Source organism: Astatotilapia calliptera, chromosome 10 (assembly GCF_964374335.1).
Source record: "Astatotilapia calliptera chromosome 10, fAstCal68.1, whole genome shotgun sequence".
In the NCBI taxonomy this organism is placed as follows: domain Eukaryota; kingdom Metazoa; phylum Chordata; class Actinopteri; order Cichliformes; family Cichlidae; genus Astatotilapia; species Astatotilapia calliptera.
The window spans coordinates 29,181,214-29,208,656 of NC_137431.1; the positions used below are offsets into that span (position 1 = coordinate 29,181,214).

The window sequence follows — 27,443 nt, forward strand, 5'->3', positions numbered from 1 at the left end:
TGCCTGCTGTGAGTGTATGGCACTGAAGTCAGGAGGTGAAGAGCTAAGATTAGGTCAGTACAAAGACACGGTGGTCGAAAACATACACTGTATATAAAAGATGGATCCAGGCACAGTGACAACTCCTACTACTGTTTTGAATCCTGGACTTAAACATATTTGCCATATTTTTTCAAACCAGATATCACAATTGACATGACAGGGCTTGTTAGTCACAAAGAACCCACAATGCAAACAGCACATACTGCTTTCTTGTCCTTTTTGACTGCAATGGTGAGCATAATCTACAAAATATGTTTTAACTGACATCTGAAACCTCAAACACAAGTTCATAATCACATCAAGTGTTTTTGAACTTGTGTTCAATTTACATTTTCAGTTTACAGATTTAAAGTCATAAAAGAGAAGCCCCTTCACATTTATAGCTCAGGTGCTTGGACCGGTTCTTCTATAGCGCCTTTTTTGACATTCAAAGAGCTTTGCACAGCTCGCCTCATTCACACAGGCACTGCTTTCTATCTAACATTAACACTGCATCAGAGAGCAACTTGACGTTAGTATTTTGCCCGAGGATATTTGGCATGCAGACTGGAGCAGACAGGGATCAAACCACCAACCTTCCAATTAGTAGATGACCTGCTCTACCACCTGAGCTACAGCCACCTCATCAAAAATTCTTTGCTGCAAGCTGAAATTGATGAAGCATTAACACATATTATGCTACTCCTGATAGTCTTTTAGTGAGGTGGCCTGAGTGCTTCCTTTGTTGGGAAGCTTTCCACACATGTTTAACCTGTAAGCCTCGCCTGAGTGGGCCAGAGGCAACAAGATTAGCCTTCACCTGCAGAAGGGTTACAGCATATTCATCTTGAATCATACTTGGTATTAATGTCTGTCTCTCTTCCACAGCATGTCTTTTATCCTTCAGTCTTCCTTCTCGCTCCCCAACCGGTCGCAGCAGATGGCCCCGCCCCTCCCTGAGCCTGGTTCTGTCGGAGGTTTCTTCCTGTTAAAAGGGAGTTTTTCCTTCCCACTGTCACCAATGTGCTTGCTCATAAGGGGTCATATGATTGTTGGGTTTTTTCTCTGTATGTGTTATTGTAGGGTCTGCCTTACAATATAAAGCACCTTGAGGCGACTGTTGTTGTAATTTGGCGCTATATAAATAAAACTGAATTGAATTGAGCTGATCTTGGCTGCAGTGTCCCCCAATGGCTCTCTTCAATTCTTTGGGCTCTAAGCTGATCTTGTTTTTTGTACACTTGGATAAAAGAATCGTGTCTGGATAAGTGTAGTTACTAACACCTCTTCTAGGAGAAAGCTCGGTGCAACGGTCAGGTCAGGTTCTTGGCAGTTGTTCTTGCCTTTGGAGCCTCGTCTACTTCCAAATTTCTAAAATCTAAAAACTTTGAGTGGCTGCACCCGGTGTGTATTAGCTTTGACCATCTTAAAAACTGTTTATAGCACCGGCTTTACATACAGGTCTCGACAAGCAAAACTTTCAAAGTTATTTTTAAAGCTTTGAATAAAAGCATTTTCTGCTCTTTCACAGAGTCTGACAAGTAGCTTCAGCTGAAGACATTAAAGCAGAATATATTTTTGAGTTTGATGAATAGATCTGAATGCTTTCTTTAAAACTTTTCATCTGAGTTTGACAAAAGCACATTTTCTGGCACACAACTTGGCCCTTTTAGTTTTCTTTCACTGCTCTCGTAACAATGTTTTTGGCTCCAATTCAGTGAAAAAGCCTTAAAAATATACTGCACTCTACCTGCTTAATGCCAAGCGGCAGACAGACGCGGTCAGACATTTCCCTCAGGAGGTGGTGAGGAACAAAACAGAGCTAAAATAAGTGTGTACAGACATGTGCTGCTAAAGGTGACACATTAAAAGATGTAAATCTGTGATCAAAGTACTTCAAGTACAAATCAGCCGTTGCTCCTTCCACTGGGTGTATGAGACATGAGTCCAAACGTCAGACAGTGGCTTGTTTAGTAAGATCTGCATCGCTGTTTATTGGAGCAGCCATCAGACGTACACTTTGTCACTTCATCGATTGCAAATTAGCAAGGTGATGAAAATCGCTGTGACAAGTGACGCGGCTTTATCGGCGGAATATTGTTTGGGGAAATCCTGGGAGCACGCTGCTGACATGATGAGGATGGAGACCCTGTGCCATGTGTGAGGACATGTGAGTTTGTTGAATTTAATCAATTAGCTGCTGTGATTATTTGCAAGTCTGATGGCAGGGTTCCACATAACAAGGCTCTCGCTGATTGTTTCTCCCTCAATCAGCGGTTGTTTCCCCCGAGGAAGGCTGTTGAATAGGCACACACACACTATGTGTATATACACACACACACACACACACACACACACACACACACACACACACACACACACACACACACACACACACACACACAGTGACTGTTCAAAATTATTTTTTTAAGGCTGATAGCAACATGTTTTATAAAAAATCATTTTAATAAACTCGTTTAATTTAATTTGAAAGCTTTCATGGTTTTCATTAATTATTCATGTATTTCCTCCCTTCTTTCTGTTGTTCCAGATTTTTGATCTTATTGAATAAAATGTCTCTGAAGCATTAGAGTAGTGCACCGGATGCCGAACAAATGAATGGAATCAGACAGATTGTGGGAACGTGGGTACTGATGGTTAAAAATATACTGCGTAATTCAAAAGTCTTCAAATCAAATTCAGCAAAGGTTATTTGTTCTGTCCTCATAATTTTCCACTACTGTTGCATGGCAACAAAAATGCTAACTGATTACCAGTACAGCACACAGACTGTATACCAAAGATGGCTGTAGTCACTGTGACATCACCTTTCACTATCTTGGTATTTTGGATTTGGACATGATGACAAAATGCTGAATCTGAGTGAGAATAGAGGGACACCACACTCATAGGGTAACACGCTGTCATGGTCCGGGTTAGTGCGGCTCCGCCCCACGTGCTGGTGATTCCACCTCGGGGCGGAGCCGCCGCGCCTCCTTGTCATCACCTCAACTGCGAGTAATCAGGTTGCGGGCTTTTTATGACCAGCGTTCTCATGCACTCCCCGCCAGAACATCTACTAAATCACTATCTCCTGGACGTCAGTGCTTTCTACTGTCACAGCTGCTGTTTATCCGCTGGTCAGCTCGCAGCTTCTCCATAACTCTTTACCTGCCTGCCCCCCCGCTTGGCCTCGGAAATTAACGGAGCTTCTTCCTGGACTCACCTGTTCTCGCACCCGGACCACTACCCCCCCTTCCACGCTTTGTTTTCGCCTGCATCCAATGACTGTAAGATCTCTTTTCCCTGCCTTCATCTCACGGTTCCTGCTCCGGATGTTACCCGGTGTCAGGTTCCCCCCTCCGGTCCACGACAGCCCCAAGACTCCCTCACGGACCCCACTCCTCTGGTAACCCAGTGATAACTCAGCATTCCACTTTTAGTTTGGATAGTTCAGTCCGTCAGTTTGTGGTGTCTCTCTATGTGTGACTTTAAAGCGCCTGAATTCTGCTCGTAGATTAACAGCATATTTCTGTCCTTAGTATCTTCGTGAAAGAAGAAGTAGTATTGCGTTCATAGTATTGCGTTCATAGTATTGCGTTCATAGTATTGCGGCTGAGTGCCCGCTCACAGTATTTATCCCCTCAAGGAGTTAAGTTGTTTTTGTTTCAGCGAGGCAATGCTAATTCTGCCTCCCGTAACGTATTAAATATTCTGTCTTGCCTTTCTTAGATGTGTTTAGATGTGTTCAGCATCCTTGTGCATTTAGTCTTGCTCTTTGAATTCTGTAATAAAGTTAACTTTGCTCACAGTTCCTGCGTAACTGAGTAGTGTCCGCATCCGAGTCCATTTCCTTGTGTTTGGCTGCTTGGCCGTGACACACGCTTGTTAATCACATATTCAGCTTTATTTATTGTTCTGAGTTAAATCCAATGAGGGCTGTCAAATAAATGCTCTTTATGCTGCAAAGAGAACTTATCAGTTGCAGTCTATCATGAATACTAATGAGATGTTAACAGGCCTTGGCCTTGGCAAGTTGAATGGCATTATAGAACCTTCAGCACCACTCATTAAAAGACTGAAGTGAGTATATGTATATATTTGAGGGCATATGTACGTTTTTGACCGAGTGTGGATTAGAGAAACTCCAATCTAATTTTCATGCCCGTGTGTGCAAACTTCTTACCACAACTGTATATAAAGACTCTACATGCCACCGCAACCCAGGGACACACAGAGGTGTTTACCAGCACAGTATTTGCATATAAGGTGTGCAGATACTGTGCATACCTTACAATGGTAAATTTCAAAACTATTTTCCAGTATAGGAGCAGAAAACGTACATGAAATATAAATAAATATGGGAATGAGTGATAACAGCTCCTCCTGCATTATGTGAAAGTCAAGGTGTTGTTGTTTTTGGTGGGGCACCTTGACTTTTCTACAAGCTTCTCATGGGAGTTACTAAGTGGATTGTTGACAGGATGTGAAGAGCAGAGGAAGTGGTCAGCTGAATTTCAATGCAGTCATATACACTGACTTGTGAGCAGGCATGTTGTTAAAACACAGTGAAGCAGCTAGATCTGAGGGTGTGATTTAATTAAAGGTTTGACTGGTTCAGATCCCTGAAATAAAGAAAAAAAAAACTTGGAGTTAGAGTGCTGCTGCTGGCTTTATCCACAGCCATGAAAGAAAGCAGTGAATTAAATAGATAACGAGTCCATTTGCAGAGGAGCTGTAGCTTTCTATTCCACACGTGTGATCAGCGTGCATTAATGGGGAAATAATTCACCGCCACCACCTGCTCATAGATGGAGGGCGGTGCTACAAATCAGCAACTGGTGTCTCAAACATTTCCACTGTAGAGGCTAAAAAGGCTTTGCTCCATAGCTGATTATTCCAGCGTTTTTGCATGGATGTATAGATTGATAAGCTATACTTTAACTAGTTTTGTTTAAAAAGCCTGCACACCTGAATGAGGCAGAGAGAGAAGTAACAAGGCAAACGCAGAGGCCTGTCGAGCTGCAGATGTGCGCTGCAGTTTTATCACAGTTCAGTAATCGGCGCCCAAAAATTGCTCGTTTAAAACTCTGACATCTGTTATTTTTCTATAAAACTATTCAAGCTGAGAAAAATCTCACTGACATCGTCTTATTTATACCGCTTTATGCCCAACAGTGAATATGCTAATACTCAGTGGAACCAAACAACTAAACACAATAATGGCATAATGATGCACATTTTCTACACCATTAAACTTAAAGAGGAATTCCACTTATTTAGAAAAGGATGGTCTAAAATCAAAGAAGAAGAGACAGAAGTGGCTTTGCTTTCATTTGTTCCTTTTTGTTCCTTGTCATTCAGGGTGATCGTGGCTCAAGAGTTGGGAGTTCGCCTTGTAGTCGGAAGGTTGCCGGTTCGAGCCCCGGCTTGGACAGTCTCGGTCGTTGTGTCCTTGGGCAAGACACTTCACCCATTGCCTACTGGTGGTGGTCAGAGGGCCCGGTGGCGCCAGTGTCCGGCAGCCTCACCTCTGTCAGTGCGCCCCAGGGTGGCTGTGGCTTCAATGTAGCTGCCATCACCAGTGTGTGAATCTGTGGATGACTAACTGTAAAGCGCTTTGGGGTCCTTAGGGACTAGTAAAGCACTATACAAATACAGGCCATTTACCATTTTTTGGGACAAGGTCTTATACCATGATGTTACACTTACCTATAGATCTTTTTCTGTTGAAAGTAAAATGTAATTGTTAAAGGGACATAGTTATGCTGGGGGTGTTATGGGAGGACTGATATTTTTGATTTTATTTTTTCTCGCTGTAAAAATAACTAAAGGACTTTGCAGTCCTGTGAAAAACTAAGTGCATCCTTCCTGCTTCTTTAGGAATGAAGACAGTAAGTAGCAGCCATGTGCTTCTAGTCAAGTGCACTTGATTGACTGATTGTCAGCACCTCTTTAAATGCTGCAGTTTGGGTAGTTTGGTGATCTGGTCAACACAATGTTCCCAGGACTGAACATCCCAGCATACTTATCTCAGAGAAGCTGCAAAAAAACCCCAAGAGCTACAGCACATCCCAAACTCTACAGAGCTTAGTTAGCATGATGCTAAACTTCACAACAACTAGAAAAAGACTGACTGAAGAAATACAGTTTATCTGGAAAGGTTTCAAGGAGAAAGCTTCTCTCTAAAAAGAATATGGCAGCAAGATTTATTCAACAATGTCCTTTGGACAGATGAGATCAAAGCGGAGATGCTTGGACATAATGCACCATGACAAAGCTCCATGTTTGGAGAAAACCTAACACAGCATCAACTCAGCTAATTTTAATTGTCAGCACAGAGATGATGATTTAAGCCTGTTTTGCAGTCACATGACCTGTGCACCTTGCAGTCACTGAGTCGAACGTGAACTCCTCTGTATACCAAAGTACTCTAGGGTCAAATGTCAGGCTAGCTATCCTCTAAAACTTACATAAAATCATGGTACAGGGAAATAATCCTAAGCACAGTAGCCGATCTACAACTACATGGCTGAAAAAGAAGAATCAAGATGCTGCGAAAGCCGAGTCAAAGTCAAAAAGTGAATGATCAGGGACTTTAAGAGAGCTGTGAATAAATGATTGCCTGCAAACTTCAAAGAATCGAAGCAATGCCAAGACGAGTGAGCACAGTTTCCCCAAAAAGTAATAAAAATGATTACTCCAATTTACTTCTACTGCTACCTAAAGTGAAATCGACTCATGGGATTTAGTTATTTTTTCACAAGACTGCATATAATTCTAGAAACATTTTTCCACGAGTCTAAACCAAAACTATAATCTTTTCTTAACCCTAACTGAGCACCTTCCCTCATCTAAAACTAAGCAGGTTTTAGAGTGAACAAGTGAATGTGAACCTGTAACGCAAATGAAAATAGAATGAAATGGATAAAGCAAACATTACAGTTATGTGCTGGTCAATATTGCCATGGCTGGTGCATGTAATGTGACATCCATTATAAGAACACATTGGCTCTTTATAGCTAGCTACAACAAATTTGTGCTAGATAAAAAGCTTATTTTTTCCTTTCTTCACTTTCTAAACGAGTGAAGATAATCCGGGGTAAACGGTGAAGGACAGATGGTTCATGCACCTGCACCTGCCAGATATTTATATTTTCATTTTAAATTTCTGTACAACGTTTTAACAGTTTCCAAGGATGGTTTACTGTAACAAAACCATCTGAGACATCAGGTTGGAATCGGTTCCTACGAGGAAATTAAAATGCCAGGGAGGTTATGTTTTTGGTAGCCTGTGTGTGTGTGTGTGTGTGTGTGTGTGTGTGTGTGTGTGTGTGTGTGTGTGTGTGTGTGTGTGTGTGTGTGTGTGTGTGTGTCATTCTGTCTGTAAACACAATACAGTAGCTCAAAAACGCAGACAATCATTCAAAACACGAAATGTTTTCAATAAATGATGATAAAACTTTGCAGGGGTGTAGAATGGGGTCGTGTAAACAGTCCATTAAAATTTGGCTTATATCCACCAAGGTCTTCAAGGTCAGCAAATCAACAAAAAGCCTTTGTCATCATATAGAAAGTACTGTATAGAGATTTAAAACCTCTGACCAATTACTGAATATCTTTAAAAAACAAAATGAACATAAGAAATACAAATCTTTCTCTTTAAAAGTTTGCGGTGTGCTTGTTGTTTTTAACCCTAACCCTTCCATCATCATCATCATAATTAAAATAATCCAATCATCAAATTTTATTATTATTATTATTATTATTATTATTATTATTATCATCATCATCATCATCATCATCATCATCATCATCATCATCATCATCAGCCACACTACTTCATTTTTAACACTGCGGGCTGTCAAAACGTCACCAACGCCAGTTTACACCATTCAGTCCGTCTCTGGACTTGACAGGTTTAATTTGGAACAATTACGGCATTTTATTGTGTCTGATTACGGTCATAATAACCTCCGTGAGTCTCATCGGAGGTGATCTGGCTTTATAGCAGAGCATGAAACTTCACTTCTGATTAGAGCGCAAGCAGACTTAACCTCTTTGTGTGGGTCCTAATGAGGGTCTTAGAATGAGCCTAATGATTATTTTGAGAATGATTGCAGTGAATCTTTGAGGAGGGAGAAGGTGACAGCATCTTGCTTTACTGGCACAAAAATGCAGAGGGATCTGTGATGCTGCCTGATGAGACAGGAGACAAATCCACGAGGCAGCATGCCCTCATGGAGAGTTTTTGACGTTGCAGTCAAATAATCCATGACATATTCATATAAATGTATGCGATTAACATGAAAGGAGTTGGATAGTTGGCATTAGCGCTGATGCCCTCGGCAGAACATATAAACAATGGAAAACCCCTTACATAAACTCCAAGTGGAAAATGATACAAGACAGTATGACACTATGAGAGCAGATCCTTTGTCAGACCCTAAAGATATTTGCCTAGTCTTCAGAAAGCACATTTAAAGGCTAAAAACTCCATTAATTCACAGAAAATGGAGCACACCGCTTCATCAGCAGGGCCAGAGTTGATAGACAGTAGGAGCAGCAGATGGCATGCAGAGTGATCCAAAGCCAGTGTTTTCAGTGTTTTACATAATAAGTAGTAACCATCTTGACCTCTGTCAGCATCTGAAGAAATAGCCAGTGAGGGGTAGAAACAGTTTGGCAGGCGGGGCAAAAACAGTCCAGTCTCCCCAGAAATAGCCCTCTGATTGGATGATTCTTACAGTGCCAATATTCAGTACTTGAGCAGGAAGTAGTGAACCCTTAATGTAGCGGTTGTAAAAGTAAAGAAGTGAAGGCGGAAGTGGTGCACAAGTGGGTAGTGTGTTACGAAATAAAATTCCATTTTATTTCAACTCATGTTAACTTTGCGCTCTCCAGTCTGAATAAATGTAACAGAGCAGAAAACGCCCGGTTTCACAGAAATACATGAAATAAACATAACCTCCTAACACTGCGATACATGGAGGTGGCATAAATTTGTTCAAAGTATGTGGCAGCAAGACAAAAGCAACAAAAAAATTAGATTTGAAGTTATTCAAACCAATTCCCAGTTACATTTTCTGAATCAGCAGTACAAAGATAGACAAAGTCTGCTTTAAAAGGAGGAAAAACTCAAGGACATTTGAGTATCTGATTTTTTTAAACATAGTTTAAAAAGTTTGATAAGAGTAGCATGACAGATGTTTGCTTTGATTACACAAACTTGTAGGAGTAGGCAATGGATAATCGGTATTGATTTATAAATAACTGGGCACAAATAACTTCAGCTTATTATAATAGTCCACAGTTTATTTCTAACTAACTAAGCAGCTCATTATCTTTCTCTTTAATAGTTTCTTTAAAGATATGAAGCATTTTGGTGTCAACTTGAAAGATCAGAGCTTCAGTGTTGTGCTGAGACAGTCTGGGCCCTTCAGGAGATCCATGGAGTTCAGGGCTGTCTGACCTTCCTCTCCATGTAACCCTTTTCCACTGGGATCTGTCACCCAAATGCAGGACTCGTGGAGACAAAATGGCAAACTCAAAAACCTCAGCTTTATTGCTGGTATGAAACAGAAACTAAACCGTGAAAGCTATAACTGCAACACACAGGCAAATCTGAGGGTACGACGCAACACTGACACAGAGAAACACGGGGCTTAAATACACTGAGGCGTAATCAGGGAATGGGAAACAGGAGGGAGACCCAAGCAAAACAGAATACACTCACATGAGACATGGACCTTCACAATACAACAAGAAACGAAGACGCAGACTTGACACCAGAGATGGGCAGTAACGCGTTACAAGTAACGCGTTACTGTAATCCGATTACTTTTTTCAAGTAACGAGTAAAGTAAGGGATTACTATTGCAAAAACGGTAATTAGATTACCGTTACTTTCCCGAAGGAACGCTGCGTTACTGCGTTACTAAAACCGTGATTTTTTGCGAGAATGTCTCATGACAGTGATGTAAGCAAGTGCGACGTTCTTGACAACAGCTGTCTGCAGATCAACAGTGGATAACATTCGAGTGCGGGAGAGAGTATGAGCGTGCACTGACCTTACTTTAAGTTTGATTCCATAAAAAGTGACAAAAACATTAGCATCCGTTGTGCAGTGGGCAGCCACCAATGCAGCGCCCGGGGAGCATGCATGCATGCATATATATATATATATAGCACATATCTGAGGTAGGCTTGGGCTGCATGGGGGTTCTAACCTGGGGTGCACGGTACTTTTACCCTGTAAAGCCTGAACCATTGCAAAGTTGCCAGAAACTTCAAATCACTTTTTAAAGTTGAGTGTTTGCTGAATCTTTAAATAATAATAATAATAATAATAATAATAATAATCATCATCATCATCATCATCATCACTTTACATTTATAATTTGTATCATACTTGCATACTTGCTTTGAATTTTTTCATGCTCTGCTATTTTTGCTGTGAAGCGCTTTGTGATGTTTATTTTGAAATGTAATGAGAAAGGTTTTCTCCTGTCAGTGAGAGAGAGTAGATTGGTATTAGCAGCTGGTTCCATCCGAAGTTTAAAAATGTCTCTAGTCAACATTAAATTATGTTATTTATTTATTGTTGTACAATGCTTTGTATTTTGGCCAGTGGATTATCCTTGAGTATGCAGCAGGTTACCTGATATAATTGGTCATTTGCTTTATCCTTGTACCACTGAATCAAATTTGCTAACTGTATTATAATTATAATGATCCAAGACCTCGTTAAGAAGGACCTACAATATAAAAATTCAGTATTTTTACATTTCAGGCTAGGCTTGGATACACGTCTGTTAATGAGTACTGAGACCTTCTACCTGTACTTAACGATGCCAATACATATATTTTTAATGCAGCCACTTGGAATACTGAAAGTGATTACTCATACCTGACATTAGCATATGTTGTTTTCTTCTGCAGGAGCAATTCTAAACCACAGTTTGCGTACATGATATTTCTAAACTCTTGTTTATCTCTGCAGAACGAAGAGCACACAAGCGGCTGCTGAGACCAAACAGAAGCATTTCTGTAAAAAACACACTGAATTTGCTTCAAAGCTTCAAATCACTTGAATCGACTCCAGGGTGCGATGAATATACACGGCAATCTGGTCACTAGTTGTTGAGAGATCTTTCTCTGGATGAAATCTGCTGGATGGATATGATCACAGATGACATCCACAGTTGGCACAGTTCTTCTTTAACTCAAACGATTAAAGGGGAGGAACTTTCCAATTCAAACAAGCAGCAGGCAGACTGTTGATTTGTTTTATGCAAGTCTTCCATGTGTTGTGTGACGATTACTACGCTACTGTTTCACTGCAGTCTTCAAGCCCTGGGTTCTCTCTCACTCGACTGGCATATTTGAGATTCTCATCACAAGAATTAAAGCATTAATTAATTCAGTTCAACACCATCGCCTCGCTATCCTCACACAGGAGCAGTCAGTTATTGATTCGGGTTTGTTATGAAGAGATGGAAAACACTATGTTTGTGCAGACTGCACGCTATCTGAGCACACAGTGGACAAAGTGTCGTAGCTGAGATGGCATTCACATGCATGGCTGATATGATAGCAGACTCATTTTAGTTAGAGTGTTTTATTAAGAGTTTAAATTCAGAATATCCCAACAGAATGGCTCTTGGTGTTCAGGCGGTGTGTTAAATCATAGTGTGAAGGCAACAGGGTTGCAGGTACTGGCTCTCCAGACCAGTCCTTAGATCTCGGGACATCTGTCCTTCCAACACTTTGGTCTTTGGTTAAATATCTAAATCACAAAATTATGTGTTAGCCAACGAATTAATCCTGGTGACAATTTTAAACCTTCAATTTTCTAATGCTTGTAGGTCTACTATGGGTATTTAGCATTAAAATTATTAGATTCATGGGCAAATCATAAGCAATTTAATTAATTAATTAAATCAATCAAATTAGTTTTCTCAATTAGTAGCCTTTGTGCAGCCTTAAGGCAATATTATCAACTAAAATAACAGCCTACTGTACACTTATGGTTACTGTATGGTGAATATGAATATGAAAAACTGCTATTACTTAATCCCAATGTGCAACATTGTCACACTGATGAAGCTTTTCATTGTAAAATGTAATTAGGAGGGAGACATGTAATTTTATTTTCTTGCTATTGTCTCAGTATGTAGTTATTATTTTATTACACTCAAATTATTACAGTCAGATTTGGTAACTACCTTTTTTCCATCTTGAAAAAAGTATAATAGGAATTTTTATAATGAAAACGTGATTTTTGTTTTCATATTTTGGGATAACTACTGGAAGAAATTGATTATTTTTGTATTTATTTATTTTTATTTACATTGTGTCAGATCTCTGAATGGTAATAGTCCATTTTACAAGTCACTTAGTCTTATCACTTAAGCAGGCATTATACATGCTTGTATAATACGCATATTTTGTAATCCTCACTGAACAATTTAAAAGGTATTCGTTTTTTTTCAAAGTGTATAATATAGTTAGTATTATTTTAAAATGTGTCTGTATCGAAAACGTAGTAAAAAGTAGTTTCGGCTCTGCCCTTATCTAGTTACTGAAGAAGTCTCTGATCTGTTGGGCCCGTCTTTGCTTTAAACGAGTTGGACCAATCTGAATGCAGCGACAATGCAATTTCTGACCGTGTTAGATCATGATTGAACTACATTCTCAGGTGTTTATCAGTAATGGCTACTCCTTGATGTGACACTTTCAACTTTCAACTTTCAACTTAACAACAAGACACAAATGAACAACTACAGGCCGATCTCAAATCTCCCGTTTTTAAGTAAGATCATTGAAAAAGCAGTTTCTCAACAGCTCAGTTACTTCTTAAAACAGAATAATTGCTACGATGCCTTCCAGTCAGGTTTTAGACAGAACCACAGCACTGAAACCGCTCTGACCAAAGTGTTTAATGACATATGTCTGAATACAGACAGTGGAAAAATGTCAGTCCTAGTTTTACTGGATCTCAGTGCAGCATTTGATACGGTTGACCACAACATATTACTCAAACGACTGGAGAACTGGGCAGGTCTTTCAGGAACTGTACTAAACTGGTTCAAAACATACGTAGAAAACAGGAAATACTTTGTATCAATAGGTAACTTCACATCTGAGCAGACAAGTATCACATGTGGAGTTCCCCAAGGTTCCATCTTGGGACCCCTTCTGTTTAACATCTACATGCTCCCACTGGCACAGATTATAAACAACAACAAAATAAACTATCACAGCTATGCAGATGACACACAAATATATATCACAATGTCACCAGGAGACCGAGGCCCTGTACAGGCTCTTGGTAAATGCATTGAGGAAATCAATGACTGGTTGTGCCACAATTTTCTCCAGCTAAACAAAAACAAAACTGAGGTAATAGTCTTTGGCGCCAAAGAAAAACGATTACAGGTCACCAGAGAACTTCAATCTATACATCTAAAAACCACAAACCAGGCGAGAAATTTGGGTGTAGTGATGGATGCAGACCTAAACTTAGAAAAACACATTAAGACAATAACAAAGTCAGCTTACTATCACCTCAAGAATATATCAAGGATAAAAGATCTGATGTCTCAACAGGACCTGGAAAAACTAGTCCATGCATTCATCTTTAGTAGGCTTGATTACTGTAACAGCATCTTTACAGGTCTACCTAAAAAATCAGTCAGACAACTACAGCTCATTCAGAACTCTGCTGCTCGAGTCCTCACTAAGACCAAAAAAGTGGACCACATCAGTCCAGCTCTGAGGTCCTTACACTGGCTGCCTGTCCGTCAGAGGATAGACTTTAAAGTTCTGATGCTGGCCTATAAAGCTCTGAATGGTTTAGGACCAAAATACATCAATGACCTCCTGACCCAGTATGAACCATCCAGATCCCTCAGGTCATCTGGATCCGGTCTTTTATCAGTTCCCAGAGTCAGAACCAGACACGGAGAAGCTGCATTCAGCTTTTATGCTCCTTATATCTGGAACAAACTCCCAGAAAGCCTCAGATCAGCTGAAACACTCAGTTTATTTAAATCCAGGTTGAAGACTCACCTGTTCTCAGCTGCATTTGAATAAAGCACCAAATCCACACTTTAAGCTTAAATTTCAAAACTTACATTTAACTACTGATTTTATCTACTGTTCTGATTTTATCTGTTTTGATTTTATATACTGTTTTGTTTGTTTGTTTGTTAATTAGTTAGTTAGTTTATTTGCTTGTTTTAATCAATTTTAAATCATGCTTTTTATTTGTTCTTGTTTCTAATGTCTCTGTAAAGCACTTTGAATCACCTTGTTGTTGAATTGTGCTATACAAATAAACTTGCCTTGCCTTGCCTTGCCTTAAATCAGTTGCTGTTCACGACAAGTTGCCATCTGTGCATGTTGGCATGGGGGTATAGAAAATACTCTATAGCATAGCTTTAACGATCCTCTCCATTTTTCCCTTTTTTTAGCCAGAAAAAACAGACACAATCTTTTTAGTGTGCTAGATTTAGCGCTGAATTTTTGCAATCTCTATTAATGTGAATACAAATAATAACAAGAAACACAAAGTAGCTGCTGTTGCCTCTGTGAAGCGTGAGGAGAGAAAGGCTAATTACTTCTGAAATAATAGTACTACCATTATTGCTCCTATAGAGAGAGCAGTTTACTAATGCACCCTCCTGTGTAAAATGCAGCACACCTTTGTTTTGAATGTTGTGGTTCGTACATTAGTTAACTATTTTATTTTCGGTTTCACAAAAGGTTGAGAAGGAAAACCAAGCTTGGCAAAAACAGAATTAGTAAATTAGTGATGAATCACCCTCATGCATGAGTCATACAGTGATAACAACCTAATTGTATTCATTATCAATACAAAAGGAAGATGCAGAAAAGTAGTGCATGGACAAAAGACAACGCATTGTCAGTAATTTAGAGACTCCTCCAAAATTTCACAAATCCAGTTTCAGAGGCGCTGACACCCCTGTAGGCATGACTCTCCTGAGCTCTGACAAACAAGAAAAAATAGTCCTTTACACTTTCATAATGAAAACATTTCATAAGCAAATAGAAAAGCAGAGCTGTTCTCTCCTCTGTGTACAGTAGCCTTCAGTGGAAATTCAGACATGTTTAGCATACATATTACATTAAGCTAACAGCAGACATTTGCATTTTAGGATGCTGAAAGCATTTCGTGCTTCTCCACTATTGATATGATATGCTGAAACAATCCTGTGCTGATGGAGATGATTAATGACCACAGTGTAGCTCACTGCCTCATATCATTTATTGTTCATTTACTCACGTAAAATATATGTTTGCTCATAAATAATAACTATAAGTGCAATCTTTTCTTTTTTCAGCAATGCAATTCTGACTCATGTCTAATAATAGAAAATAATACAAGCCGAGTTAAAAAAAATGTCAAACCTGACAATGCACGCGTCATGTACACTATAAAACAGGGATGGGTAATTAATTTTCCCTAAGAGGCTGCATGGAAAACTGGGACTGTTGTGGAGGACCCTGTGCATGTGCATGGCCTTCCACAACAGTCCCTGTTATAAAACATGGACTTAGTTATTATGATGTCATTGGTTAGTGAAGTACCGTAATAAAGCTTCATTGAGGTTTTGAAACAGGAGACATTGAGTAAAGGGTGTATCTGGGACACTGCACGTTGATTGGCTAACAACTTGTCAATCACAAGTCATTAGCCAATGAGCACACCCTCCTTTCTGACACTAAAGGACCAAAGCTTTATTCAAAATGACTGGAAAAGAGTCACTGAACTGGCAACCACTGAAGAGAATAATTAGTAACTGCTGCTTTGGCTTTACTTCTCAGATTTCCAAATGTGCTTATCACTGGTCTATACAGTGATTATCCCAGATAGTTTGTAAGATGTAGACTAATATAAAAGTTGATGCAGCATTTAGGTGAGATCTTGCTATAAGTAGCTATAAGTAATCTTTTCATTGCAACATTGCAAGAGGTATGAATCAACATTTAGAAACAAAAAGTTCTTTCTTATCTTCTGGTAAAATGCCTACAACATGTCTGTAACAGAATTTAAATTATCTGTCAGTGTGGTCCTTTCCAAAGAAAACCTCTGAACAGGAGTGACTGTCAGTGACTGTAATTAACTCTCATTAAGGTACAAACTTCTTCGACGGTCTGCAGACTGCAGGAGGCCATATGATGCGACACTAAAGTAGCTCCTGCACACTTCAATAAATCGTGCTGTGTAACACAAAGTGGAAAGCACAAAGTTTGAACTATCAATCAACTTTAGAAATCAACTCAAAGCACAGCAGAGCTCAACTAATGCTGAAGCTGACAAAACAAATCTTACACTGATGAAAACTGAGCCCGAAAAGCTCCCAAGACAAGTTCAAAAGTAACTCGTCAAAAATGTCCACCGACAGCCGGATATAGGAGTTCACAACATGCCCTTACCCTGGTGCCACTGAATCTTATGTGTTGAAGCCCTAAGATGCTTTTTCATGTGTTTAGATTTTGATTATTTTTTGACCATAATAGGAGGAAGATGAGAAGTCGTTCATCGTTTACAGTTTCTCATTGTTACTGAGCAAACTCAATACAGTTGTGTGTCAGCTCTGTGTTTTCGTCTTTCATGGTACTTTAAATATCAGAAAGTACAGAATTTTCCCAGGAAATCAACACCTGATGGAAACAATAGTTAAGTAGTGTTCCTCTAACTACTGGTGGTACAATAGCTACATGGCTATTTATGACTTTTTTCATATAACTCCATCCATAAACCATCCATCTAGTCATCCATCCCTGCTTGTCTAAAGTATGATCACGTTAGCACCATGCTAACCAGATATTTTATGTTGTCCAGTTCTTCCTGGCAGATCCCAATGGGCCAGAAACCTCCGGGCTCACTTTGGGGTCTCCCCCCAGTGGGGCCGACCCAGAAAACCTCCAAGAGGAAGTGCCCATGATCCAGATCAAAAGCATAAACCTCCTCAGCTTACTCCTTTTGATGACTGTGAGCACCTCACTATATGTCCAAAGTGGTGCTTATACTTGCAGATACAGACAGCTGTACACAGCATGGATGTATGTACTATTGTAGGGTCTACCTTACAATATAAAGCACCTTGAGGTGATTGATGTTGTGATTTGGCGCTGTATAAATAAATTGAATTGAATTGAATGAGTATTTATTTGCTTTGCAGCTCTTTGAAATCTGCTTGAACTCCACCTGAAGGGTGCATGCGTTATTGGCGAAGTGTAAGCTAATATCTCATTGTCAAATCCACATGGTCACAAAAACTTGGGATGTATCTATGGGCATTATCTGCCTCACTGTGATACTAAAACTTACGTCATTTGCACCCAAGTGGACCTTGAGATGCCTCAAAGGCTGAAACCAGCAGCTCTACAAAGGAAACTCATTTCAGCTTCTACATCCATCATCCAGAAACCTCCCACCCAACACAGAGCAAGCATCCACTGCTCTCCTGCAGTGGACCATAGCCCCAGAGTTGGAGGTGCTGACTCTCACCCCAAAGTGGAAACTAACTGGAGTTCCTGCATATCACAAACAGGATTGGGGACAAGCGGCAACAGTGACAAATTCCAGTACCCACTGCACCTTTATTTTCTACTCTACTGGAGCCCTCACAGTTATTTTTTTACAACTTCCCCATTCCTAAGCACTTTTCTATTTAACATTCCCACTGTTCACCTATCACATATCCAAGGATACTTTGGCATGCAGACTGGAGCAGCCAGAGATCAAGTGACAAACCTTATGATTAGTAGATGACCTGCTCTACCTCCTGAGCAGAAGCCAGAACCAAAATAGTTTTTGACATTGTGTCAAGGACTGAGACACAGATCTGATGGCCCTAAACTTCTGCAGAATCCCCCAAAGGACCAGGTCATGAGCTTCATCCAAGTTCACATTGTTCCTTCTTTCACACAGACATAACTACAAACGTAACAGCAGAGTGAAATCAAAGCTGAAGTTACGCAGCAAGAGCAGAGCCAATTACAAAGGTCATTTCAACAGAGATGAGTTTGAAAAGGTATTGTAAGAAAGGAAGATGTGAGTCAGATAGCTGGATAATCACAGCTTTGGCTTTCATTAAGCTGCTTTTGTAGAATGTACGTATTCACAGGATCTATATAAGATTTGATAGTTTTAATGAAAGGATTACGTCACCCTCAAGGACGACTGTGAGGTGCAAGAGAGTTAAAGAAGTCACCAGTTCTCACAAACAACCGGTGAGTCATTTCATGTGTTGAAACATTTCAGTCTTTAATTTATATGTATGGGTTTGAGATCATTTTGTCTGCAAACTGTGAGAGCTCCAACAGCTTTTCTGCAACAGTTTAAAACTTAAATCTTACGCCTGTACGAGTGCTTCCGCGACTCTGAGCAGATCAGCAAGAGCTTTAAAAGCAGAGCATGTCACTGGTAAGCGGGTACGTTAGGTCAGTCAGTTAATGTTTACACTGATGAAGCCTTGCGCTGACATATCCACACTGCGGTGCTCCATGAATCATGAAATAGATTATTAGACCTCGTCTCCTTTTATTGCGGGTCTGAGAAAACCACAAGAATGCCTCAGGACAGACTGTATGTGCAGTAGGGAACACTGCTGACCCATCAAAGCTCGTGTAAAAGCGTGATCGGCTTAGAGTGTAAAAAAAATCTGTTTCTGTAATTCTTGAAATGCAGAGAGTGGTCATTGTTAATCTCTTTTTATTCTTTCTCATCACAACTTCTTCTGCTTGCTCGTGTTATCTCTTCCTTTGTGTGTTTGCAAACGTTAAATTGTGACCTAGAGGGATTTGCATTTTGAGAAGTATTCATATATAGTATTGCAGTGCGACTATGTTATAGAGGCAACATTTTACATCCCTTTGCTAATTACTTGTGACTTTTTTATAGGGAGTATATTTTTGTTCCTTTATGTGTTATTAAGTTTTATGCTCTAATGCCACTTTATCCTGAATGCTTGAATGAACAGTTTCATAAAAACAAAGATCTCTCGATAAACGTCTGTAAAACAAACATTTTATGCAGAAAAAGAACGATTTGTTAAATTTCTTTGAGATCTTAACTCACATTCCCTTTCAAAGATTTAGAGAAATCCTGTACCATACCAACTCTATTTACACAGTGCTTTAAAAGCAAAGTGCTGTAAATAAAAACGAATAAATCCATTTCAACGATGAAGAATAAAAACAACAATAATAAAATAAAAGCAGAAACAAACCACAATAAAACAACAGAAACAAGTAAGACCATTGTCACATGCTGGGTCAAAAGTCAGAGAGTGCAAGTGTGTTTTAAGACTAGTTTTTAAAAAAGGAGAAAGTAGGTGACTGTCTAATGTGCACAGACAATTGATTCCATAACCTAGGCGCACCAATAAAGAATGCTCAGTCCCACCTGAGCTTCAACTTAGATTGCTGTATATGTAGTAGCAACTGGTCACATGACCTGAGAGTGCAGGGGTAAGGCGGCTCCAAGCCCTGAAAACGACAGGCCCAAAGCTAACGGGTGATGTCAGGGTACTCTATACTTGTGACGAATGTTTTTTTCTTTTCTTTGTGTACAGAATTAACAAATGAGATATTATGATTACAGATGCAGTATGTGTAGGCGAGCTAGTGTTTGCATGCAAACCTGAAAAAGGAAGTCCAGTGAAGAACAAGCAAACTCAATACTGACCAGGCTGTGTGGTGACAAATGTGCAAGCCTGTTGTTTTAAAGGAAACAGACAAAAAACAAAAAAACACACCTTGCTGGCGCCTGGCAGTAGGTGCAACTTGACGTAGGGATCTGACAGCCCATTGTGGTCCATTGGCTTGAGCCCCTGTGAAAGAAAAGAAGAATCATGGTAATAAAAATGACATTTAGCACTTCCTTGTTTTGGACACTACTCCTGTTTTTGACAGTCAAATTTCCACCGGTGAAGATTTCCCAAAAATTAGGGATCTTTAAAGGAGCTCAGGGCATTGCAGCATTAAATTATATTAAACTGGAATTATTTTACACCTCTTTTTGGAGGGGATACTTTTTGAAAATTCTGAAATTTTTGGGATGTTTCCTGCAGCAACATTATAAATTTGAATTATCGGAACCCTGCCGCATTTTAATTATATCACAGTCAGCACCACATTAAATCCATTTGCTTACTTTATGTCTACTGATGAGTGAAAGCAGGAACAGAGCTAGGATCCCTTTTACCAAGCAGTAAATCAGCAACAGAATGACTCAAATCTTATTCATACTACACTGTTTTGCAGTCTTACTGTCCCCTGAGTCATATGGTGTCATTTTGCCTATTCTTCTGCATTACCGCCACATACTGTGCCGGAGTAGATCAATGTGTCAAAAAGACCAATGAAGTGTAAATAGGCTGCACTGAAAATTCATACAACCATTTGTCTGAAGGAACATTTTAAATTGTTTCAGTCTAATAGTCTCAGAAAAGTTTGAAGAGCTCTTTTGATGGAAAGTGTAAAATTCACCATACTCAGTGAGACAACAAGCTACAATCCAGCAACTAATGCAGTTACTTCAATTGTTTTTATTTAGGTGCTCAAAGTTGCTCATTCATGCTGTCAAAGCTGTTGGAACATTACTGCAGTGTAAATGAAACACGGGGGGAAAGAGCCAACTAAGGGGCCGTCTGTGAATACTCTGAAAGGTGCTTTTTATGGAGGTGATCCAAAAGATTATGATTTGCTCTCTGGAAGAAAAATGATATCCAATAATCCAGTAAAAGGGAAATCTCTGAATATGTTGCTAAACTAGCATGTAAATATGCAAAATCACAAAAATGTAAAAGCTGCATGCTCTGAGGATGAGAATAGACCATGAAGACCATTAACATGTCTTACTGAAACCTGGAAATCTGCAAAAAATCTTCTGCATGCTGCTTCTTACACTTTTAATCATTGCATAAAATCTGTAGTGCCTGAGAGATCCAGCGCAGTGCCACATCAGCTGGAAGGTTGCTGAGGAATGCTGAAGGGAACTTACTAAAAAAAGAAATGTTTTATTTCTTTGAAGAGCAAATCAATGAGGCTTAGAGAGAGCAGGAGATGTAAAGGCCACTCATTCAATGACCAAAGCAGGACAACACCGCACCATGTGGGTGCCCGCTTCATGAAGTGAAAGGACCTAAAGTGTTTCCTGAATCAAATGCGGTACGAACACAAAGAAGAAGTTAAAACCTCAAGCAAGTCGTCTTTGACCTCCTCTGGAGACGGAACTGTTCACACTGCCGACTCCTCCTGAGATAAAAGTTTAAACTGAAGTCCTTGAAGTAGCTGAGCAGCAGTTTGGATATTTTATTTTAACATCAGCATAAATCGTATTCACGTTATTAGGTTTCATTAAAATCTGACCAGTACACTCAGAGAAATAGCAATTCTTGTGAGAAGAAGGGTGGATTCAGCCTAAATAATGCTGGATTCCATATTATTTTCATTTTTTCAGGTTCCTCTTCTCGAGCAAACTCTCACTATTTGCAGTTTTCAATTCTAATTTTCCACAAACTTTGGTGGACAGATCAGTGGGTTGATCTATGGGCCTTTTGAAAACATGCACACAATAAGCCTGCACGAATCCTGCACGACACAATCCACGAGATGATTAAAGTTTGGTTGCTGCGTTGTTTTGAGGCCTGAGGAAGTACCCCCAAGGATATTATACATCAGATTTTCAGTCTGAGTGACTATCCTCATGACTAAACTGACCTTTATGTGTAAAAGGAATGGAAATCCCTTTAAAATTGAACTCTGGATTTAGTTCATAAAGTTGAGATTTAGAACTGATCAAAATCGAAGCAGTGGAGAAGATGTCCTGGTAACATTTTTAAAAAAAGATGTATTCTTTTGCCTTAAGCTAAAAAAAAAAACACATCACAATTTTAATCCATAACAGAAAAACAAGAAAATATCAGGACTGAACTTTGATTAAATAAATATCAGCAAAACGTGCTTGTTTTCCACTCATTAAGCTTTAAGTTTTACTTTATTTTTTCCAAGACAAAATGGATTAAAGCAGCAAACATCACACTTAGTGCCTGAAAGCAATCCCCCTCTAAGAGACAAGTACAGTCTAATAATGATTGCTACTTTGACATTACAGTTTGAATCTGCAAGGCTATTATCTCTTACTGAAAAATAAGAAAATAGGAAGTCCAAGGTAATTTTTTTTAGTTTTTTGAGGTGCTCTTTCTTCTACATTTTAATGAGTAGCTCATAGGAAGGCGTATAAGCTTGATATTCTGTCTGCGGTTTTCATCAGTAACTAAACTCTTTTGCCGTAAATTGTCCTTCCTGTAGTCGTTTAGTAATCATGCAGGAAGAAAATAAGGAGGAGTCTCTTACAAAAGTTAATCGTCTGAAATTTCTACTCATGTGAAATTATCTGTGACTCTTCAAAGAAACAATTTCACCTGTGTGATTGCCGAACACCGGTTTATTTTAAAAAGTGTAATATTCAGTATATTACAGCTTGTTCCTGAACCATCTGAAAATGTGCTTTTTATTCCCCAGTTCTTCTGAATATCAGCTGCTTATAATGACTTCAAAGTATACATTTCACACAAAAAAGTCTCTATATTAATGAAGTCATTAATATACAAGAATTATTGTTTAACGTGTTGTTTCTGTCGTAACCAATATGGTGAAGGGTTTGCACCAAAAATAAGATTAATGACAGATTAGAGGATGCATATGTACATGTCAAAGACTGCTGAAAAGCCAGTGGAGGAAACGGAGAGGTCCGCAGCATCACTTCCTTTTCACTCGACCAGATGAGTCATGAGCTCGCATCTTCATTTGGAGAGAAAAGTATCCGACATGCAACAACAGCTCACTGGATTTATAACCAATGATGCTAATTACCAAGACCCATGGCTTTATTCATATTAAAAATAGGAGGCCTGGCTCTAGTGAAGGCAGTCCATGACTGTTAGTGTTCAAATGTGTTTCTTCTTTTTGTATCCAGGCAATGCTGTTACTGCATTGACGGTGTGTTTGGAATCATTGTCATGCTGAAAAATAAAGCTGCTGCTAATCAGATGCTTTCCAGATGGATCAAAATCTGATGTTACTTTTCCGAGTTCATAATTTCATGAGTGTTAAGAAGATCCACAACACCACAGATTGATAACTAGCCCCAAACTATGACAGTGCCTCCACCGTGTTTTACAGATGGATTCAGACACCCACTGTAGCCTCTTTCTCCTGATCTCCTCTGTACATACTGATGACTTACATCAAAACATTCAAAGTTGATTAATCTCTGCATCAGACCTGTTTACACTGATTTTTCAGTCCAGTTCTTGTGAAGTTTGGCATAACTGTTACTTGTACACAGCATCAAACACGCTAATTTCATAGCACTGACTCACTTTTCAAGCTAGCCCCAAGTGGCTGCTAAAGGAATTGCAGTTGCTTAATTTTAAAGCCTGTGGAGATTGCTGCTTGGTTTGATATAATGCCACATTCAAAGGCTGGTTACTCAAGTTTTTATTTAATGTTGCTCTTGGTGCATAAATGATAGAAAATAATTAAATGTAAGGTCATAAATAAATGTGTATTTTTCGGACCATAAGGAGCACCGGATTATAAGGCACACTAAGCAAAACAAAACACAATCAGTTAAGTCAAATTTTACAAATTTGAATGACTAACCTCGTATTGTGGATGGATTACCTCAGTTGTTCTCCTGACTGAAGTTTGGTCCATTTACAGCATCCTGCCATGCGATTGCATTGGTCCCTAACCATCGGGAACCCTCACGTTAACTTTTATCGAGTAGAAAAAAGTTAGCGTTCATCCTCCAGCTTCACTGTGTTTATGTTATGCTAATATAGCTGTGTCGCTAGCGGTCACGTAGCCCATCATTATGTACCCGCTAGCCCAACTTCAGTAACCCTACAAACGTCATTGCTGTTTAGTTTTCTGTCTTCATTTATGTTGGAAGTGATAGCAGAGCTGTACGTTTGAATTTTTTCAGAAATCTCTCAGTCAGAACATGCTATATCAAGTTAGCGGAAACTAGCGAGCTAACTTCCTGCTAACTTAACTCAGTTAAATTTAAGGCATTCTGTTTTCATCGATGCCTAGATGATAAACTTAATTGTTACCCCTGGTAAAGCAGCAATACTGATCGTTTTATTAAAGATTATAGAATTTAGGCTTTTTTGAACAGTGATGCTGCAGTGTTCGTTTGACTTTGGGACCTGAAGAAGGCGGAGTTTTGGACCCAGATTACTCCGCGAGGCTCCTGACTACGGTAGCCATTTTTGAGCACTGTTTACCACATAAATCGGTTCGAGGTCAGTGAGCACAACCAGAATTCATACATAAGGCGCACTGTCGATTTTTGAGAAAATTAAAGGATTTTAAGTGCGCCTTATAGTGCGGAAAACAGAGAACATGTGAAGTGAAACAGATAATAATGATCTCCAGTTTGTCTTTGCCCTGGACGTGCTTCTGAATCCCACACAAACACTCACAGTAAAGAAAGCCAGCCCAAATAATAAACCATCTTGAGTAATAAAGGACAATAAGGCTTAAAAACCCCACGGCCTAAGGATCACGCAATACAAAGTTTTTATTTCTCATCTGAGTAACAATAAAGATCCCCTATCACAGAGAACAGCCATCACGCAAAGGAAAGAATACTTTATTATGAGCCTAGCACCATTATTTTAATCGCTTCCCGTCTGTGTTTTTTCTTTAATGGACCAAAAATGGAAAAATAAAACAAATACGATGTCTATTCTCCCACAATTATCAGGCTTAATAGAGGCACTCGGCACCAAGCCCAGCACTCAGCAGGAATTACTGGCAGCAAAATGACACACTCAACTGTGTCTCTAATAAGGCAACACTGCTGCTTTAGATCCTGCCTGTCACAGAATAGAACCATAGTGACACTAATTTCTTTAGCTGACTCTCATAAACATGTCCACATTTTGATGTGCCGGACACACTTAGTTCTCTGACATCTGAAGAACGGACGCTGAACGCCCAGACGGAATAGATTTCATTGTCTGCTGTTATAATGTAATCAGTTTAAGGGGAAAGACAAAGGAGACGAGTGCTGCTTCCTTCAGGTCTTTCTCCTTTCATTACACAGACATAGATACTTCTACATAACAATTCAACATTTAATTTGTTTACGCTCCGATTGGATAAGACTTCTCTGCCTTTTGAGGATTTTGTCGTCGCTCTCGTGGTTTATTTGCTGTGACCGTACTACAAAAACCGAAATGTCGCTGACAAGGTTGCTCACGTAATATGGTATTAAACTCCACTTTGTGTGGACTAGATAAATATAACTAATCCAATGTGTCAGGTTTTTACTATTATTTTTATCCTTCACTTACATTAGGAGTATTTTTATGATGGCGAAGCTCTGTATGCATAAAGGTGTCTTTAAGTGGTTGATGAGACTATAAAATTTGTTATTTAAATGCAGTTTATTTACCATTTACGTCTCACACACTGTATGCCTGACAATATGAGTAACAGGCATAGAGACATTTCTTTAAAAAGCAAATCATCAAAAACACAGTGACAGCACAGAAAACACTAACGGATCAGTCACACTGACTAAAAATAGGCCCGTTACTACAAAAAAATTAGCGGTTGCTCGGTGACTGTGATTGGCTAGTTGTTTGCTCTGCCTCTTGGAGCAAAGGTCAATTTTATGAGGCTATCACTGTATCTAGTGGATATTCAACCCAAGATTTCTGCTTCCATACACTCAATTACACTAGAGTAAAAATAGGACAGCAAAAAAAAAAAAAAGCCCTGTTGCCTGGCGACTGCATTTAATTAATCAAGGTGACCAACAGGTCACCCAGAAGTTGAACGTGCAACATCCTCAACATCTGGGTGACAGCTTTTGATCTCAAAAGATTTCACAGGTTGTTCGGTGGAAGGAAAACTGTGTCCAAACACTTGTGGGACAACTCGGGCTGACTGCAAACATTCTCAGACAGACTGCAGAAGGTCTGCAAATAATCGCCTAATTTATAAGCCCTGAAATGCCAACAATCAGTCTCAGTCAGCCTGTGTAGTCTGCGTTTCTTTGCAGTGGGGGACTCTACTCAACTGGTTGCCAACTAAGAAAATAAATAAATAAATAAAAGCATAGTTGTCGAGCACTTATGTCGTTTTGAAATTAAATTGCTGTCGCTGTTTGAGGAGAAATTCACGAGTTTCTGTTCTGGATGGGTCTGATTTTTGTGTACCTGGATGGCAATAGAGTTGTAAGCGTTAATCATCATATTGTCACAGACAGATTGCATGTAAGTGCCAACTTAAACCCCCAAAAAGACTAAGAGCAGACTGATTGCCGTCTTTAAAGCAACCACTGCAAAGGAAATGAGAATCATTGCATATAGTTGCAATAACTGCGATGTCCCAATCTCCAATCGCTATTTTCCATAGTGTGACTATAATGTAAGGTCACAAAGATGATACAAGAACAAGACAGAGGCTAGGCAATGACCTGACAGAGAGTATTTCTCCTCATGAAAACACTCTGGTAGATGCTAAATTTAATCAACATTGCTTTAAAATGAGCCTCCACAGCAAGAGGGTCTCATTTTGTTGAATCCCTTTTGCCTCATCTTGTCCCCTTCATATCGCGTCCTCTCCTCCTTCAATTACATCTTAGGGTGGAAGGACTAAAATGCAAGGAGAGGAGAGAGGAGTTGAGGAGAGGAATCCAGTATGTGCAGTTTGAGAAGGGGCAAAGAGTGAAGGAGAAAGTGCAGAGTAAATGCACAGCAGGGGGAGGGATATAAAAGCACAGGTGAACTCAGTCAACACAATAATGAGGCTGGGAAAGGATCAAGGAGGTAAGTGAAGAACACAGAAATCCACACGAGGAACTAATCTTCAAAATGAAGCTGGAAGTATAATGAAAGAAGAACCATAACTCAGTGTTTTCACACATGTGATGTTTAGTCGGTTTAAATCCAGCTCAAGGTTTGGTTTCCTTTGTGCAGATGTGAATGCAATAATCTGAGATCCCTTTGGAGGTGGTGGCCTCAGTGTGGTTCCAAACAAACTCCTGAGTGGTTCATTTGTGGCGAGAATGTGATTCAAACTCAATCGGAGACAACTAACATGTGTACGGTGATGAGGCAGAGTGCCGAACGCACACCTTCTTCCTGCTTTCACTCCTGTTAATCTTTCATCAGTCACAGCTGCCCTGTAAGCAGACTGAACACTCATGTGATCTGAAGTGATGTCTGTGTGAAAATAAACCAAAACTGCTGGGAAAACTCATCTGATTTGGACCAGAAAGAACTATAGAAAGGAAAATACTCTAATTTTGACCAAATGTTACTTTCTGCATTTATGTGCAGTTATGTCTTGATGCATTC

General features: G+C 39.5%; 1 protein-coding gene across 2 annotated transcripts in view; it reads right to left on the reverse strand.

Annotated features, from left to right (window-relative positions):
* doc2b (double C2-like domains, beta) overlaps positions 1–27,443 on the reverse strand; it is a 188,821-nt gene that overhangs the window by 47,163 nt on the left and 114,215 nt on the right. For both annotated transcript variants that reach the window (XM_080307606.1, XM_026183042.2), the window contains one exon: positions 19,815–19,889. In XM_080307606.1, the coding sequence (XP_080163732.1) occupies positions 19,815–19,889 (75 nt within the window). The remainder of the gene's footprint in view (positions 1–19,814; positions 19,890–27,443) is intronic.